Source organism: Callorhinchus milii, unplaced genomic scaffold (assembly GCF_018977255.1).
Source record: "Callorhinchus milii isolate IMCB2004 unplaced genomic scaffold, IMCB_Cmil_1.0 Scaffold1, whole genome shotgun sequence".
Taxonomy (NCBI): domain Eukaryota; kingdom Metazoa; phylum Chordata; class Chondrichthyes; order Chimaeriformes; family Callorhinchidae; genus Callorhinchus; species Callorhinchus milii.
The window spans coordinates 128,416,875-128,436,839 of NW_024704742.1; the positions used below are offsets into that span (position 1 = coordinate 128,416,875).

At 45.2% G+C, this 19,965-nt stretch overlaps 1 protein-coding gene across 2 annotated transcripts in view; it reads left to right on the forward strand.

The window, feature by feature from the left end:
- Positions 1 to 273: 273 nt before the first annotated feature.
- The window catches only part of rit1 (Ras-like without CAAX 1), a 93,803-nt gene continuing 74,111 nt past the window's right edge, over positions 274 to 19,965 (forward strand). For both annotated transcript variants that reach the window (XM_007897202.2, XM_007897203.2), the window contains exon 1: positions 274 to 432. In XM_007897202.2, coding sequence (XP_007895393.2) covers positions 333 to 432 — 100 coding nt within the window. In that variant the 5' untranslated portion in view covers positions 274 to 332. The remainder of the gene's footprint in view (positions 433 to 19,965) is intronic.

Below are 19,965 nucleotides of genomic sequence, written 5' to 3' on the forward strand. Positions count from 1 at the left end.
CCTTTCTAACTATATTCCTCCAAACTTCCACTCAATCTATAATGTGATGATTCCCTCCAAGGTGTTGATCTTTTTATTTCTAATTTGCATTCGCCTGCCTGTCTACCTCAAATTAAAGCCTCTAACCTAGGAGTGTATATTGACCCTTATGTTGTAGCACAATGCAGGCTCTGTCTGGAGCTGCACAGCAGTCAATCAGCTGGTTGCTGGGAAACTCACTTTGGCAAACACACATGCTGTAGCTCCAGTGCCTGCCACTACAATGTGGTATGTAGCAGATCTCATCAGCATTTTACACTTCTTTTGTCCGTTTCGCTTTTGGTGACTACATCATGATGGATGTTGAAAACGACTCGATCAGCAGCAGTCCTTCAGGAGCATCGAGAGAATATAAAGTTGTGATGCTCGGAGCTGGCGGAGTTGGGAAAAGCGGTAGGTTTGAAATTGACCAATTTATACAACTAACTTGTGTGTCAGTAACATTGGAAATCCATTCAGAAATCTCTCTAGTGAGTTGGCTTTGCTGCCGTTCGCTGTGATCGTCTCTCAATGGCTTAAAAGAGATAATCGATAACATAGCCACCAAAATGGTAATGCCTCTATTAAAGTTCAGTAAATAAGTAGATCAGTGATTGAGCTGTCAAGAAAGCCGATTACAAATACAAGTATGTACTATATATAACAATCCACCCCACTAGTGATACAGCAATGACATTTCAGCTATTTACTTGCTTTAAAATGATTGCTCTCTATTGCTTGAATACAAGAGCGCTAAAAGTATTTTGACAGTGCTTAATGCTGATGTTTAGAAAACGAGGAACTAGTTGGTTGCAGACTTTCTGACATTGTAAACATTGCCACCTGCTAAGATGCTCCTGTACTGCTGGTACAATACTTTAGAGAGAAAATATATATAGTAATGGTACTTAATAGCATACACTTATTGTGCTATTTTTACCCTCTGTATATTTATTATGGAAAACTTGTATTTGTCAACAAAAGGAATGAGTTTGAAATTAAAGAGAAAAAACACTCATTAACATTACCCGAGGGATGGCAGAAAGGAAATGGTTTAAATTTTATGAACGGAAAATCCGTAAAACAAATTAGGAACAATTATTCCATTTTGCTTTTTAATGACAGTACATATCTATTACAGTACATGATGTTTATTACAGTACTTAAAAGACATCTCGTGTACATCACATTGCAACTGTAAGCATGGTAATACTCTATATTACAAAAACTTCCATATTTTGCCAACAATTAAATAATTCTAATCATCTACATGGACAATGCTGCGGGAATGATTACTTAAGACGCACCTCTTTGACCATGCTTCAGGCATCTTTCCCTTCCCTACCATTTTCGATTCCCAGCTCCAGTTTGGGTGCCCACCCAGCAGCGTCAAGTGCTTTGAAACGTCCTCCCAATGTGAAATTCGCTAAATAAGTGTGTATTGAATTGTGATAAGCACATTTATCAGACTAAGTTTCATTGTATCCTAATTTTCTTAGGTGCGGACTATAAACAAGTCACTTTACTTTGATGTTTCTTTAAATTTTTGATGTCTTTGGTGTTTTAGTACTAAACCGTAATTCACAACATATGGCGTATGGATATTAATTGTGTCTTTTCTTAAAAATCTATCAGTGGAAATCTTGATTTGCTGGCAGACATGCAAAACATGAAAGCCCATGGCCTTTTGCGTTTTTTCATTTTATTCATTTTGCACTTTGAGACGATCCTCACGACATGAAAGACGCTTAACAAATGTAACTTGTATTGTATTTCTTGGTGCTTTTAACTTGCCTCTGTTTGCTTTTGTTGATAGCTATTTTTATCTGTGTCAAAGATGTCCAAGGTGCACAGTTTTGATTGCAAGAATGCGAATCATTCTTCCCGATGTGAGTCCTAAGTGCCCAGTTTTTGGCAATAAGAGACAAAAGACTCTCCGACTTCAACTGATTGACCCTCACTGTTTTTTATTTAAGTGGCCCTGTGGCCATCATATCTCTGGTGTCTTAGGACATTTTCCCAAGGGTGAATTCATTGCCCTTGTTCTTTGGATGCTCCCTATAACATAGGGGAGACCATCGAAGGATTTGGTGTTTAGGGTGAGGATCTTGAACTCGATCCACTGAGGGATGGGGAACCAGGGAAGCGGGGTAAGGATAGCAATGATAGGTTTGTGGAGCCTATCACATACTTTGGTGATGTTAACCTCAGCAATATACTCGCCTGACAATTTCACTGCTGCGCTAGGCTGGAATGATAGAGTGATAGAGCTTCATAACACAAAAAGAGGTCATTTCTCAAACTAACTTGGTGCGAGAGAGCTTCTGTGTATCCCTAATGCAAGGCTTTGAAAAAGGTGCCAACTTGAGCAGCAGTGGCCCACGGAGATGGCGCTTGTCAGATTCTTGATTTTTTTTGGCAACTGTCGTTAAGGTTTGGGATCTCGGTTTCCAGTTTTTCAGCGATGCTTTACAAGACAATGATTTAACTAAATAAAAATCCTACAAAGCAGTGCCTAATTCCACTTCAGTAACAGGGTCTAATATTGTGGACCCTAACATAATTTCAGAACTTACTGCTGCAGAAAGTCATCAGTGCAGAATCAATTGAGGGATATGGCTAGATACTTGGGGAAAATATTGGGGTGAAAACTGTGAAGTTTTCATAATAGATTCAAAAACCAATAACCCACAGCAGCAGATTTCTTGACCCCTGGTGCTATTCTTACACAATATACTGCAATGCAGTTTATATCGCTACAGCAACAATTTGCATTAACTTAACAGCTCTCACGCAGTGCCATTCACGTCGGGAGGACATCTCAAAATGCTTGACAGTGCTGTCTGTGCAGCTGAGCTGGGGGTGGGGGCCAAGGGGGGTGGGGAGGAGAAAGGAGAAACATAAGATATGATTCTTACACTTTTGTCATTCTCACACCATGAATTATTCTCTTGGGATATTAAAGGGCAACATTTAACATTTGTTTCAAACACTCAACATGTGGGATTGTGGCTGTTAACTTAAAAAAAACACGTCAGAGTATCCTGGAAGACAAATGCACAGCCCATCTTCACTAACAACCTGTAGCACATTGGTTCACAGGCAAGAGGACCTGGGTTTGATTCCCAGGAAGGGCGAAACGTTAGACAAGTTTCCTTACTCCTATATGCCTTGGTTAACCAAGCAGTAAGTAGGAACCCAGTTGTTAGTCGATTGGTGGATCACTTTTCCAGGGGATAATAATCCCTTCAAAAGAAAATAATAATAATAATTTGGTCACTCAATTCATGACTCTTTGTGGGACACTGCTGTGCGCAATTGGCTGCTGTGTTTTGCCCACAAAATATAGTCATTTCACTTTACAGTATATTCTGTAAAGTGCTTTGAGACGTCTTGAAGACATGAAGCTCCAGTCGGGGAGCGGCGGCAGGACAGCGCGGGGAGGAGCCTGGGCCTACCTACCCAGGTATTTAAACTCGACGCCGGAGCGAGATCAGCTAGGGGGGGCGGGGGGAGGTGTCGGGGCGGAGCGGGGGAGCCGCTGACTTCATAGATTAGTTTTCAGGTGCGTGCGCACCCAATAAAAAAAAAACCTCTGCGCCCCCCCCAACCCCCCCAGGGCTCACATCAGAGCCCACTATGGTCCTGTTGGGTTCGCTGCCCCAATCTACGGGATAATGCCATCCACCTGACCGCTCGCTCCCGGTCCCCGCGTGCGCACTATGGCTGCCGCTTTGACCCGAGCCCCCTCACCCCCTCCCTCCCTCCCCCCTCCTCTCTCCCCCCAAACCCTCCCCCTCTGCATCTCTCCCGCTCTGTCCTCCTCTCTCTCCGTCCCTCTCGTCTTCTATCCCCACTTGACCCTCCCACAACCTCCCTCTGTTCCAGCCTGGGAATCCTCCGCCGGGCTCACCGTGGCACTCGGCGTTGGCTGTCCAGCAGCAGCCACACCGACTGCCCCATTCCCCACCACTCTCGCCAGCCACCCCGGACACAGACCCGGGGAGCCAACCTCTCCTCCCTTATCCCCATCCCCCCCACCCCTGCCTCACAACCTGGACCCCCCTCCCCTCCCACACACCCTTCTGTCAACCGCTCCCTCCACATCGGACTGCAAAATGTCCGCTCCCTCTGCAACAAGGCCCTGGTCATCAACGATCTCATCCTTGATGAGAACGTTGATATCATGGCCTTAACAGAAACCTGGCTCACCCCAGGCGACACCTTCCCCCTCACGGAGGCCACACCACCCGGCTACACCTCCCACCACATCCCCCGCCCCAACCGCCGTGGCGGTGGTGTTGCCCTTATCTCAAGGACACCACTTGCCCTATCCCCTACTCCACTGGCTCTTTCCCCTCCTTTGAGCACCTCACCCTCTCCCACCCCTCATTCCTCTCCCTTAAAATCCTCCTCCTCTACCGGCCCCCTAAAACCTCTCCCACCTTCATCTCTGACATTTCAACACTCCTCACATCTCTTTGCCTCTGCTCTGATCGCCTCATCATCCTGGGCGACTTTAACCTACACTTCACCCCCTCCTGCTCCATCTCCACAGACTTCTCTTCCCTGCTCTCCTCACTCAACCTCTCCTTACACATAAACTCCCCCACTCACAGTCACGGCCACCCACTCGATTTGGTGATCACCCGGGGCCTCAGTGTCTCGGATGTCACTATTACCGACAAGGCCATCTCTGACCACCACTTCATCTCCTTCACCACCTCCACCCCCCTCCCCACCTCCACCAGACCCACCACCATCTTCTACCGCCCTTGGAAGAAGTTACCCCCACAATCCCTAACCGATGCCTTGGAGTCCTCTGAACTCCTCTCCCTCTGGCCTTCAACCCTCACCGACCCCTCTTCTCCTCTCTCCCTCCTCCACAATACCCTCTCCTCCACACTCGATACTCTTGCCCCCATCACTTCCCGCACTGTCTCCTACTCCCGCTCCTCCCCCTGGTACACCACCCACCTCCGCTCACTGAAAAGCCAGGTGCGGGCTGCTGAACGCACCTGTGTCAAAACGGTCCACCGACAAATCTGGCTGGACCTCCTCAAAATTTACCGCTCCACTCTAGCCTCGGCCAAGTCGTCCTTCTACTCCAGGATAATCCTGGAGGCGAAGAACAACCCCAGGCTACTGTTTTCCACCACAACCCGACTCCTCCGTCCCCCCGCCACCCCGCGCAGGTCATCTCCTCCAACCTTCACTGCGAGGAGATGCTGGATTTCCTTGAATCCAAGATCAAGGGAATCCGCTCCGCGGTCACTTCCCCTCCAACATCCACCAACCCCCCACCCCCTCCCTCCCACACTCCGACTCCTACCCATCCTCCCCTACACACCTTCGTACCCGTTTCCCCACCCTCTGTCACCAAACTCATCCTATCCCTAAAACCAACCACCTGCTCCCTTGACCCCATCCCCACTCCACTCCTTATCTCCCAGCTCCACTTTCTTGCCCCACATATCACTGACATCATCAACCTGTCCCTCTCCTCTGGCTCTGTCCCCATTCCCTTAAAAACTGCCACCATCACGCCCACCCTGAAAAAACCCTCCCTTGATGCGTCGCAGCTATCAAGCTACCGGCCCATCTCCAACCTCCCCTTTCTCTCCAAGGTCCTGGAAAGAGTTGTCGCCTCCCAACTGCGCTCTTTCCTTTCCACCCATTCTCTTTTCGAACCCCTTCAGTCAGGTTTCCGTGCTGCCCATAGCACAGAAACTGCCCTGGTCAAGGTCACCAATGATATCCTGACCATCTGTGACCAGGGCTCCCTCTGCCTCCTCGACCTATCGGCAGCATTCGATACGGTCGACCACGCTATCCTACTCCACCGCTTGTCCTCCCACCTCAACCTTCAAGGCACTGTCCTTGAATGGTTTAGGTCGTACCTTTCTCACCGTCTTCACTTTGTCTCTACGAATGGCTTCTCCTCCACCCCCCGCACTGTCTCATGTGGTGTCCCTCAGGGCTCTGTCCTCGGTCCCCTCCTCTTCACCCTCTATATGCTCCCCCTTGGTGACATCATCCGCAGACATGGAGTTAACTTCCACATGTATGCGGATGACACCCAACTCTACCTTTCCTCCTCTACTCTCAACTCCACGACCACCGATGTCCTGACAGCTGCCTGTCTGAAATCGAGTCTTGGACGAGAGGCAACTTTCTTCAGCTCAACGTGCGAAAAACCGAGGCCCTCCTGATTGGCTCACATCAGCGCCTCCGCACCTCAGGCGCCGACACCATCAGCATCCAAGGCTGCACTCTCCACCTCTCAAAGCCAGTCAGGAACCTCGGCGTTTTGTTCGACCCTGAGCTGTCCTTTCTCCCTCACATCCGCACCACAACTGGCACCGCCTTCCATCACCTCCGGAACATCGCCAGACTACGGCACTACCTCACCCCTCACGCTGCTGAAACCCTGGTTCACGCCTTTGTCACCTCAAGGCTGGACTATGGGAACTCTCTCCTCGTCGGCCTTCCCGCCACCTCCCTCCACAAGCTGCAGGTCATTCAGAACTCTGCAGCTCGTGTACTGTCCCGCACCAGGCTTCACGACCACATCACTCCCACCCTCGCTCGCCTCCACTGGCTCCCCATCCCCCAGAGGATTGATTTCAAGATCCTCATCCTCACCTACAAGGCCATTCACGGCCTTGCTCCCTCCTACCTCTCCAACCTACTATCCCCCTACCTACCTGCCCGTACCCTCCGTTCCTCTGGCTCCGGTCTGCTCCACGTCCCCCGCCCCAACCGCCCTACCATCGGTGGTCGGGCCTTCAGCCTCTCAGCCCCAGGCTCTGGAACTCCATCCCCCAGTGCCTTCGCCTTGCTTCCTCCCTCTCCTCCTTCAAGGCCGGTCTCAAAACCTTTCTCTTTGACCGAGCCTTCAGCTCCCCTCTCGACTCTCTTCCCCCTCCTCGCTCCCTCCCTTCCCTCCCTCACCCTGACCATTTCCCCCTCCTCGCTCCCTCCCTTTCCTCCCCTCACCCTGACCATTTCCCCCTGCTCGGGTCCTGACCCAACTGTGCAGCGCCTTGGGACGTCCTCCTGATGTGAAAGGCGCTTTATAAATGGAATCTTGTTGTTGTTGTTGATAAGGTGCTATATCAAATGCAATGATTATTATTATAACATCACCACTGAGAATCGTGTTTAGTAGTAAGGATAGCCGGCCACCTGACCTTGGGTAATTCCTAATCAACATATTATGAATATCTAAAAGTACACTGCACATGAGGCCCTGTTAAATGATCGAGCAACATCTCGGACAGGAACGGTCTTGAGTGATTGATTCTCATTTAATGCCACCTTGTATTTTTATGCTCGGCAGTGATCTATATTGATGTATATGGGTGCATCAGAAATCTTTTTAAAGGTTCCGAAGGGGCTTGTAAACATTTCCTAAAGCTGCTCAGAATTGTGAAACGTGATGATGAAAAACATTGCTAGAAATGCATCATGTATTGCTCAGCATAAAACATTACTGACATTTGATATCACTTGTTTGGAACAAAATTCTACCTTCTTCCACCTGGGTCAAAATTTACTCTATTTTTTAACATTTCAGAACATCCAAAATTTGGCAAATTGTCAAATACAGTCTGAACTCTTATGCCCTATCTTATTCTTATTCCTTATGTTATTATTACACCTTATCTAATACTCCTTTATACTAGCCTGATTCTCCAGACCAGTGCTGAGGGGAAGCGATGTTTTGTTGAGGTGCCATCCTTCACATGAGATGATATACTGAGGTCCTGTCTGCTTTTCTAGTGGTTATTAAAGATCCCATGGCACAAATCAAAAAGATAAGGGACTTTCTCCGAGAGTCCTGGCCAACCATTCCCCAATAAAATTTCTTATACACTTCATGGCTGTTTGTAGGACATTTCTGCATGCAACTTGGCTGCTGTGTTCACCCACAAAATAAACAGAGACTACATTTTTGTGTATAATCTGTGAAGCACTTTGAGACATTCTCCCGATGTGAAAGACACAATATCAAACGCAAGGATTATTATTATCATTGTTACTTGTATCTTATTATTGAAACTAGTTTCCTGTAGTCATAAGCATTTACAGAAAGTAGGCAAAATTAAGACTGTATTTAAGAATTTGCTAAATCCTACATGTTCTGAAATGTTAATTAATTTTAGACCCAAGTGGCATTTCTCACCTCTTGTCATGTGGTAAACTGGCAAAGCATGAATTCCCACAATGAGTCCACCTGAACGGACAGAGGGGACCTCGGTTTAATGTCTCATTAGAAAGACGGCACCTCTGACAGTGCAGTACACCCGCACCATTGCATTGGGCTCAAAGTCCTGATGTGGGGCTTGAACCCACAACCTCCTGACTTAGAGGTTTCATTACATCGAGGCTTGACTATGCAAACTCATTGCTTGTCGGCCTCCCCAGCTCCTCCCTACACAGGCTGCAGATCATCCAGAACTCTGCAGCCCGTGTCCTCCCGCACCAGGCTCCATAACCCTATCAGCTCCATCCTTGCTCGACTCGAGTGCCTTCCCATCACACAGAGGATACAGTTCAAGATCCTGGTCCTCACCTTCAAAGCCCTCCATGGCCTTGCTCCCCCCTACCTCTGCGACCTCCTAACCCCTTACCATCTAGCTCGCTCCCTCTGCACAGCGGGTTCCAGCCTGCTTTACATTCCCTGTCTCGCCTGCCCCATCATCGGTGGGCGAGCCTTCTGTCACTCTGACCCCACCCTCTGGAACTCCATCTCGCAGTCCCTCTGCCTCACCCCCTCCCTTGCCTCTTTCAAGACCCATCTCAAGACCCTCCTCTTCGACCGTGCTTTCGATCACCCTGTTTCCACCGCCTGCCCTCCACCCTCCCCGATCCCGACCGCCATCTCGGGTCCAAAACTCTGTCTGTCCAGCGTCTTGGGATGTCCTCCTGATGTGAAAGGCGCAATACAAATGTAATTTTGTTGTTGTTGTTAGAGGTGAGAGTGCTACAAACTGAGCCAGACTGACACTAATAGCAATAATGATTAGGTGATCACAGGTGATCAATTAATGGGTGATTGATGGATGGATGTTGGTGAAATTGAATGAGGAAGGAATATTGACTAAACATTGGGAAAATTCACACAACAGACTTTTAGCCGAGTTTGAAGAGGGTGCTGGAGGTGGAGGGAGTGGTGGTCAAAGAGATTGGTCTTTAAGTGGGTTTATAAAGGGAAGGGTGGATGGGAGGGACAAGCAGTGGAACTCTGGAATGGCGTTCCAGAGAGCGGAGATTGAAAGCGTGAAAGCTCGCTCACCGATGGTGGAGCAGAATGGTCACAGCAGGTCACAGAGGTAGATTGGAGCAAGACTGTGGAGAGAATTTATAGCACAGAAATTGTCTTTCATTTCTACTTCTTAAAAGACTTCACTTTATCACTGTAAAGTGCAGTGACTATGTATTTTGTAGCCAAACACAGGAGACAATTTACCCATAGCAATGTCCCACCAACAACCATGAAGTGAATGGACAATTGTATCTGGGGGACACTGGGAGAAACTTCCTTCTGTTATCAAAATAGTGTCATGTGATCTTTAACATCCACCTGAACAGGCAGAAAGGACCTTGGGTTAGGCTCTCATCTAAAGGGCAGCCCTTTCAACAATGCAGAACACCCCCAGGACTTCACTGGAGTGTCATCTCCGATTATATAAATTAAGTCCCTGTTAAGATTCATCGCAATTTTTGACCTTTAGGTGTGCATCAAAGAAGCTTTAATCATTTACCATGTTCGTCTCATGGATCTTAAAAGAATCCACAGCACAAAATGGTGAGGACCCAGGCTCTTATTATCTTTGAAGTGTTTATTTCTCCCTACAACTTTATCTTATGATAAGATGAAGTTTGTAATGTGGTGCTGAAATATATTACTGCTGACTTTATGGGACACTGAAACCACTCATCCCTGCTGACTTATTCCAATATCCTCAGTGCTTCGACTCTTTGGTTCTGAACTGGAGGAATTTGTCAGCCGGAAAAATGACTTGAATAATTATGTGAGTGCCAATCAAGGTTAGCCCAAAGGGCTGCCACCTTAATAGAGGAGGAGACTGTCAATGGGGACATCTGCTAGAAATGAGATTGCCTGATTTATCAGGATTGATTTTAATATGGTTGTTTGGTCCATTGAAAAAATGCATCTATTAAAGTATGGCAAAATTAGCGAGATCCACATGAACTGTAGTCAGCTTGTCTTTGGATAATCGGGTGTCTGACACATCCACAAACCGATCACATTGCTTATGAGTATCCAAACCAGACTAAAAGTTCCCCACTTCACATTGAAATTTTCCGGTGTGCGGAATGGAATATGCAGTGTTTCCTTGAAGAAATACCAACATTTCTATAAATCTCCAAAAGAATAGATAGGAAGTGAGTGGTTGAATTTAGCTGTAAAAGCATAGGGAACTTTATCACTGACAGCAACCGGAATGGTCAGATGTTACCAGAAAGGCAAATGATACCTGCATGACATATGCCTGATACCAGGTTAATCATAAATATCTAATATCCATCAGCTATTAGCAGTGGGACCTAATGACATAACTGTTCCATCACACTCTGGTAGCACAACATCTCCCTCTCCAACATCAATAGGACCAGTCAGTGAGTTAATTATCACCACATTGTTAATTTTGCTGCATCTTAATTAGCACTATTGGTGTTATGTTCTGACTATGTTCTTTTAAACATTTGTTCAAGTCTGAATGGTGGGTGAGTAGTAATGCAAAAACATTTGAGTGCAAATATGCAAGTGCAGTCTTGAAAATGCCATTTTTCGTCCTTATTGTAATGTCCATGAAAAATAAGCGAATCTTGCTACTTATATTTTATTTATAAAAATGCATGGTTTTGTAGCAGATAAATATCACACTGAATCAGATATGAAGCATTGTATTTTCATGTCATATACCATAGTCTTCTAACCATGAAAAACTAGAATGATTATTGTATTACAAGTTGCTTATATTCTCACCAGTGAGAATATCCAACAACAAAAAATAAGAATAATGTAATTTATAAATAATAATTTATATGGCACCTTTCAGATTGTTAGGGTATCTCAAAGTGTTTCAACTTGAGTTGTGGGAGGAATGGGGGGAGATGAACTGTGAAGGGATGGAGAAAGGTGGCTAAAAGCACGGTGTAAGGTTACAAGGCAGGCTTTGAAGACAGAGAGGAAATGGACAATAACAACAACTTGCACTTATATAGTGCCCTCTATGCAAAGTAGCGCCTCAGAGCACTTTACAGTGGCAGAGCCTGACTCCGAGACGGCGGGGGGGGTTGAGTTGGCGGTGAGTATGGTAGAAGAGGAAGGTTTTCACACGGGACTTAAAAAAAGGAGGGGGCGGGGCAAGGCGGTGGGATTGATAGATTTTTAAAAACTAAATGGATTAAGGGATATGGGGAAAGGGCAGGTAAATGGAATTAGGTTAGAAGATCAGCCATGATCTTATTAAATGGTAGAGCAGGCTCTAGGTGCTGAATGGCCTACTCCTGCTCCTAATTCTTATGTTCTTATGATTGAGGGAGTGTGGCTAAAAATGCAACCTCCAATGGTGGGGCGGAGGGTGCGAGGGATGAGCAGAAGTCCGAAATCCCCGGGTGGTGGAATGGGGAGTGAGAAGGTCGGAGAGGTAGGGAGGTGCCAGAGAGTGAAGGGATTTGAACACGAGAGTGAGGATCTTGAAGTCGATCCATTCGGTGATGGGGAGCCAGTGGAGCCTGGCCAGAACTGGTGAGATGTGGGTACCCCGTTTGGTCCAGGTCAGTATGGGGCGGCAGAGTTCTGAATGAGCTGGATCTTTTGAGCTGGGGAGACCGGCGAGGAGTGCGTTTGAGTAATCCAGGCAGGAGGTGGCAAACCCATTCACGAGGGTTTCGGCTGCAATTGGGGTAAGGTACGGTCGGAGGCGGGCAATGTAGCGGAGGTGGAGGAAGGTGGTCCTAGTCAGGGACCAGATGTGAGGGAGGAAGGCTGCACTGGTTTGGTGAGGCTGAGGGAGAGCCCAAGGAGGTTGAGGAGTTTAGATCCGCAGGAGTGAAGATGTTGATGGGAGCCAAGGAGTATGGCTTCTGTCTTGTCCATACTCAGCTGCAGCCCTGATGTCTGCCAGACAAGCTGATAACATATCGGCGGACCTGGAGTTGGTACTGGAGGAGGCAAAGTAGATTTGTTTGTCTTCCGCAAACATGTGGACGTTTACCCCGTGTCTGCGGATGACATCACCCAGAGGGAGCATATAGATAAGGAAGAGAAGAGGGCCAACGATGGAGCCCTGGGTACCCCGCAGGTGACCAGGTGGGGATGGGAGGAGAAACCATTTGCCGAGATGAAGTGGAGGTGGTTGGTTAAGTTGGACTCGAACCATGCAAGTGCAGAACCACTAAGGTGGATGAGGGAGGAGAGGTGGTGGAGGAGGATGGCGTGGTAGATGGACAATGTAGATGGACACCAAGACAGAGTTCTAGAAAGCAGGGGCAGAAGGTGACTGGAGGTGTTTGAAAGTGAGTTTGAGAATCCTGAATGCGATCTGCTAGAGGATGGGGAGCCAGTGGAGCCAAGCGAGGATGGGGGTGATGGGCTTTCAAAGCTTGTTGTAGGACAGGATGCGTGCTGCAGTGTTCAGGATGAACCATTAAATATAATAGATCTTGTGTATGAAAATTAATTCCATATTTTTTCTAATTAGCTACGAGCATACAAAATTGTGAACTTCATGCCAACCCCAACATTTGCAACAACCCTTTGATGTGAGGATTTCACACTACATTTCATATAGCATTTTATCATGTTGTTGAGACATCTCAAAGCGCTTCACAGGATATGTTGTAAAGTGGTGTATTTGCGGGGAGAATGTGCTGCCAATTTGCACACAGCTGCAGAGTGAGTGACCAATTTCATTTGAGGGATTGTCAGGACACCATGAGAAACTCTCTTCAATAGAGCAATAAAGAGAATGTTGCAATGTTGTATACAAGGATCACATAAAAAATATCCCTTTCAATTTGTAATATCAAAATCAATATTAACTTCTCAGAATGTTATCCTTAACTCGTGTGGTAAACCAAAAGCACATTAAGATGAAACAGATATTCTGCTGGATAAAGGAACAACAGTAAATGTTTAGTGCTTTATTTTATTTCACAAATATGATTGCAGTGGAGTACACACATGCTTTAGCGCCAATGTTTTCTGTAACATTGTTTGATCGATTGATGGACTCCTCGTAAGAAGAGCCATTTTTATTTAAAAAACACACTTTATTGTTGGCCTGCCAATAAATAACAATAAATACCATAAGAACATAAGAATTGCTAGATGAAAGAAAACCAAGGCCCATCCAGTTCGCCTTTCACCACCCTGATAGTTCCATGCACTTGTCATGTCCCAAACTGTATGCTGGTATTCCATAAAATGTCAAAACTTCCACAATGCTTTTTGTTTGGCTTAGAACAGGCTAAATTAACTAAGGCTTGCGTATCACAATATTTAAATGATCACATAAGTATCCTAATTGTAAGGTATCGGCTTGGCTCACTTGGTACACTTTGAGTCAGAAGGTTGTGGGTTCAAGCCCCACTTTTTTACATCAGGACTCTAAGATCATTGTCGAATTCTGACTTGAGGGAGAACTGTGTTGTTGAAGGTGCTGTTCAGGTGGATATTAAACATCGCATGACACTATCCAAAAAGAAAAGGTAGCTTCTCTCAGTGTTCTGAACAAAAATCCTCCATATAAAATTGTTCATTCACTTTATAGCTGACTGGGTGACATTGCTGGTGTCAAAATGGCTACCCTGGTCACCTGCCAAAGTACACACTTTAGAGTAAAACCTTTGTAGTACCTTGAAACAAACAATAACATAAAACAAAGGTGTTTTATCAAATGCAAGGATTATTATTACAACAACAACAACTTCGGGGCATAGTTGCTGAAGGCACGGCCACCGAGGGTAGAGCGGAGGACTCGGGGGACGAGGAGGAGGCCAGACCCGGAGGAACAAAGGCAACGGGTACTGTTTTGAGGAGAGAGGTCAGAGAGGTAGGGGGCTGCAGAGGAATGGAGGGATTTGAATACAAGGATGAGGATCTTGAAATCGATCCTCTCTGGGATAGGCAGTCAGTGCAGTCTGGCAAGGACTGGGGTAATCGGGGAGCAGAGTTTGGTGCGGGTGAGAATGTGGGCGACAGAGTTTTGAATGATTTGGATTTTATGGATGGTAGTGGATGGGAGACCGGCGAGGAGGGCGTTAGAGTAGTTCAGCCGAGAGGTAACAAAGGCATGGACCAGGGTTTCAGTGGCTTTTGGAGTGAGGATTTGGCAGAGACGGACGATGCGTTGGAGGTGGAAGAAAGCGCATACATTGTATATTTTTATCATATACATCGTATTATTAGCATACACATCGTATATTTTTATATATAATATAAATAGGCATTTTATGTTACAATGAAGTTTGTGCTTTACATAATTATATAATTTAAAGGACAATAAAACTTTCTTGTGTGCAAGTTTTTGAAAAATATTTTCATTTTTATATATTTTTTCTTTACAGATGATTGTGCTAACTGACCTTTTTAATAATTCAGCATCTTAAATCATAGGAAGGTATCAGACCATTGCAGCCCACCTTTCAAGAAAATAACCCTACACTATTATATCTTTCATACACCTGAATTGATTTCTTTGCTCAATAGCTATCTAATTTCCTCTTGAATCTGCTGACACAATCTATTTCCACCACCTCTCTGAATAGCCTTTTCCACATATTCACCACTTTCTGTGAAACACAGTTAAATCTATCTGAACTGCATTTTCATCTTCCCTCTTCTTCTAAGATTCAGTCTGTGGCATCTTATAGATTCAGACAATGCCTCATGTACCTGAGTAACCCAATTGGGCTTGGTGTCTTGTTCTCTTTTAATGCCTTTAGTCTATCTGACACCAATTTACTCACCATATTGAGTGTTTTGTTTGTGAGCGAGGTTAGGCCTGCTCACCCCCATTAACCAAATTAGACTGAATGCATTCCACTGGGGAACCAAGCTTGTCCCCGCAGACAAGCCTCAACCCCCCCCCAAACACTTCTAAGTCCCAAATTGTCAAAGGATAATGTGGAGCTTGCTGTAGTTTAGTCTATGCTGTCTACTTGCTAATATGGTGTTGAATTCAGGATTGCACTAGATGCAGTTCAAATTATGTCCACTCCTGATTGTTGCTGCATCCTTTGCTGAGTGTAGGATTAAACCTCTTGCCTCTGAATCAGAAGGCTGTTGGTTCAAGCACAAATCTGGGCTTTGAATTCAAAGTCTAGGCCAGGATGGTCCAACCGATTGGCTGCTGAGGTCCGTACGCTGGATTTGAGAAACTTCTGCGGACCGCATAATCCATATTTTGATAGTTTCCTTCAGAAACATAAGCTGTAAGAATCATATTAAAAATCCTATGTTTTAAATTGTGCAACTGTGTTACTTAATTTCACGATATTTTAGTTACAATACAAACTTTAAATAGACAATTCCTACACATTTTAAAACAATAATAATAATTTATTACTAAAACAATAATAAGCCAGCGGCGAGCTATCTGTCCCTGTGTCTCTCTGTCTCTGTGACTTTCTCTGTGTATCTCTTTCACTTTCTCTGGGTGTGTCCAGCACTTTAGGACGTCCTCCCGACGGGAATGTAATGTTGTTGTTGTTGTTGTCTGTACCTCTCTCTGTCGGTTTATGTGTGTCCCGATCTCTCTCTCTCTCTGTCTTTCCGTGTGTGTGTGTGTGTGTGTGTGTATGTGTCTCTCTCTCTCTCACTTTCTTGTATTAGAGAGAGATCCAGTGACTCCATCACTCCGAGACACCGTCTGCCGTAAAGGGCGCTATATAAATGCAAATTGTTGTTGTTGTTACTGGTTTGAAAGTGATTGACAGGTTCTGCTGCTAACCAACGCTTTGCCCTGTTGTTTTTCCCACTGGGTGAGACCAAGCTTGGGTTCTGAACACCGAGTGCGACTGTGTTCGCAAGCCAGATTAAATTATCTCCTGGGCCAGATATGACCCCCGGGCCGCCAGTTTAACCATCCTGGTTGAGGTTAAAACTGCAATACAGTGCTGATGGGACGCTACGCTGTCAGAGGTGCCGTCCTTCAACTGAAATGATAAACCAAGGTCCTGTCTGCCTGTTCAGGTGCATGTTATCGATGCTACTACATCATTGGAAAAGAAAAGGGAGTTTTCCATTGTCCTGACCAAAAATTTCCTGGGGAAAATTGGACATTCACTTCATGACTGTCTGTGTACAAAATTGGCCGCAGTATTCTCCTACAAAATACTTATTCACTGTACTTTATAGTAAATCCTATAAAGCACTTTAAGACGTCCTTCTGACATGAAAGGACAATATGAAATGCAAGAATTATTATTCTGTGCACTTGGCAGAAACTGGTATGAAGGATGTGGCCTCATAACACTTAGGTAGTGTTAATGAGGCAATGTATTTCTTCCTACCTCAAAGATTGTAACCTTCTCACTCCCTATGATAGTATCTCCAGGTACTTCGCTCTAGGAGATCAGTATTCACAGGGTAAACATCAAAATAAAAAGGGAAACCAAGTGCAATTTTAGCCGGCATAGGAGATGCACAAAACATGTTTACAGCATTAAGCCATGTCTCATTTGCAATAACTCATCTGTCCGTACAGAGTTTCAAACTGCCAAAGCCTGCGGCTTCCGCACAGAGTGATTTACTGAAAATCATATGAGAGGCCAATTGATTAGAACAGTAAATTCTGTGAGTGTCCATAAAATGTGAACAATTTAGCTCCTATTATCTACCGTTTTTAAGAAATGCACTGAAATGTTACTCGTGGAAACGTCATTTGTGAGTTGTCCTAAAATTATTTGTGCCAAAGGTTTCTCTCTGTAGTTCACATGGGGTTCTAATTCATAATAATAGTAATAATAATCCTTACATTTGGTATAGTGCCTTTCACACTGGGAGGATGTCCCAAAGCTCTTTACAGCATATACTGTAAAGTGCAGTGACTGTTTTTGTGGGTGAATGAGGCAACCAATTTGCAAACAGTAACATCCTCCAATCAGCTATGGAGTGGGTGACCAATTTTATATGGCGTTTGTTGGCCAAGACACTGGGAGAAACTCTGTTCTCATGGCATCTTTAAGATCCAACAGAACCAGCAAACAGGGTCTTCGTTCAATGTCTCCTCCAAAGTACGGCAGATCCAACAATGCAGAACATTGGTGTGTTGTCATAAACTATATAAGTTCTACATTATCCAATTTGTGCAAACAAGTAGAGTGGTCCTAGCTGGAGCAGCTGCTGGAAGCTCTCATTGTCAAGCTATGTGGTTTTGCTTGGTTAAACTCCAGCAGTACCCCAACTCACGCCCCTGTTTATCTAGCAGTAATTAGGAACTCAGTTGTTAGTCGATTAGCGGATCGCTTTCCTGGGATAATAATCCCTCAAAAAAAAATTGGTCAATCAATCCATGACTGTTTGTGGGAAACTGCTGTGTGCAATTGGTCACCATGTTTCGCCCACAAAATATACAGTTAATTTTCCGATATATTCTGTGAAGCACTTTGAGACATCTCAACGACGTGATAACGTGCTATATCAAATGCAAGGATTATTTACTATATAATTATTACAGACACAGGGAACATCCCATGTGTAGGAGGCACACATATGCGTGACACATGGTTAGTCTATATGCTATAGATCTGCACACTTTGTTTATGACCATGTTTCACTGTTTTTGGCAAATCTGGCCTAATATTGTGATATTAAAAGTGTGAAGTTACTCAGAAATAAGCATTGCATTGCAGGAGAAGATTTAGACTTACAGTGTGTTTGTTGACTGATTTGATAGCACTCTTGCCTGAATCAGAAGGTTGTGGGTTCAAGCTCCTCATTAGGACTTTCAAATCAGTCTGGGCTGACCACCCATTAAAAGGCTGAGGGTGTGCTGCATTGTTGGTGTTAGAATTTACACTTTTTGTATAATGTTAGAATCATAATACATGTTGCGAACGGGTTAACCTTTAAGTTAAGTGTGGGGGGCAACTGGACTGACACTCATGATTAACACTCAACAGCAACAAAAGGCAACTCTCAAGAATAGCAGCTAACGAGCAAATTGCTTAAACTGGAGGACCTTGGTACCATCCCGGGATACTGATAAGAAATAACCAGTCACTTAAAAGGAATGTACTAATGATCCCACCTTACAAAATAATAAGCCTCAGATAACAGAGGTCTTAAGGACAATGTGTATGTGTGCTGAGGCACGTACACCCCATGAGGTGTTCACGTGAACCCAGCATGATTTCGACCAGGTGATCTAATGTCCGCACCATGATTGGACAAGCATCGGTATAAAAGTTCCGATAACTTTGTGTACGGGGCCGTCCCGGGTTGCGGAGACAAGGGTACGGGAGATGGGGCCGTCCCGGGTCGCGGAGACAAGAGTACGGGAGATGGGGCCGTCCCGGGTCGCGGAGACAAGGGTACGGGAGATGGGGCCGTCCCGGGTCGCAGAGACAAGGGTACAGGAGATGGGGCCATCCCGGGCTGCGGAGACAAGGGTACGGGAGATGGAAGACTGAGGATATCAGATGGGGCCATCCCGGGTCGCGGAGACAAGGGTACGGGAGATGGGGCCATCCCGGGCTGCGGAGACAAGGGTACGGGAGATGGAAGACTGAGGATATCAGATGGAAGATTGAAAGCTGTCAGCAAGAAGACTGAAAGCATGAAGAATCAAGCTTGTGTGCTGTAAAGACACAGTGTTGAACTCGAGATATCTACGGTGGTATTGTCCTGTTATACGATCTGTTGATTGTACTGGCCTTTGGTCTGACCCATCGGGATATTGGGGAATAACGAACGAATAATAATAAAACAGTCAGATATCTGGTTGCAAACGGATTATGGCTGATTTTATTTTCTAACAGATTGGCGTAGTCGGCAGGATACTCTGAATTAATACACTCAGCAGTTGACGTGTTTGTGAGTCCGGTACGACGGTAACTAGTAAATAGTTGGGACGGTGGCCGTGGCACTCGCAGAAATTAGGAGTCCGGTACGACCGTAACTAGTAGATAGATGGGACGGTGGCCGTGGTACTCGCAGAAATTATGTGTCCAGTACAATCGTAACTAGTAGATAGTTGGGACGATGGCCGTGCCTGAGGGCAATTAACCAAGTGTATTAACCCATTGGGATTCTGAGTATTAAAGAACCAATATAATCCATTTGAGCGAGTGTCTCTTATATGGATTTTCTTACATTGGAAAACACCTTCAGATGAGGTGTTTTTTTCTGTCCAGGTGGACATTAAAGATCCTATAGCATGACTTGAAAAGAAAAGGGAATTTCTTCAGGTGCCCTGGCCAACAATACCCAAATGAAACATGGAGGTTAATTTGTACCCAAAAGCCATGAAGTGATTGACGAATTTTTATCTGGGATATTGTTGGCGAAACAGTGTGATGTTCAGGCACATTTCACGGACTCGACTACTGTTATTTGTTATTTCTGGGGGGTTAAATGTAAAGCTCTGGATGTAAGATCAATCATCAAGCACTCAATTTGTGGGGATTGAGACCCATGGCAGTGAAGTGGCAGTATATAAGAAGCGCCATTAAATAAGGAATTGAAAGTGGATCAGTGGTACATTTAACTGCTTCATAATCTGAGAGTGAGAAGTTGATAGTTATTGTAACCTCAAAACCTTAAGAGTGTGTTACAGCCTTGAGCACAGTCCCAAGCACCTGAAGCTTTAATCAGCTATATATCTCTACTTCTTCTGCGTCATAATCACTCGTAGATAATCTCTCCTGTTGAAATAGAATTCTTAAGATGGTCATTGTGTGCGG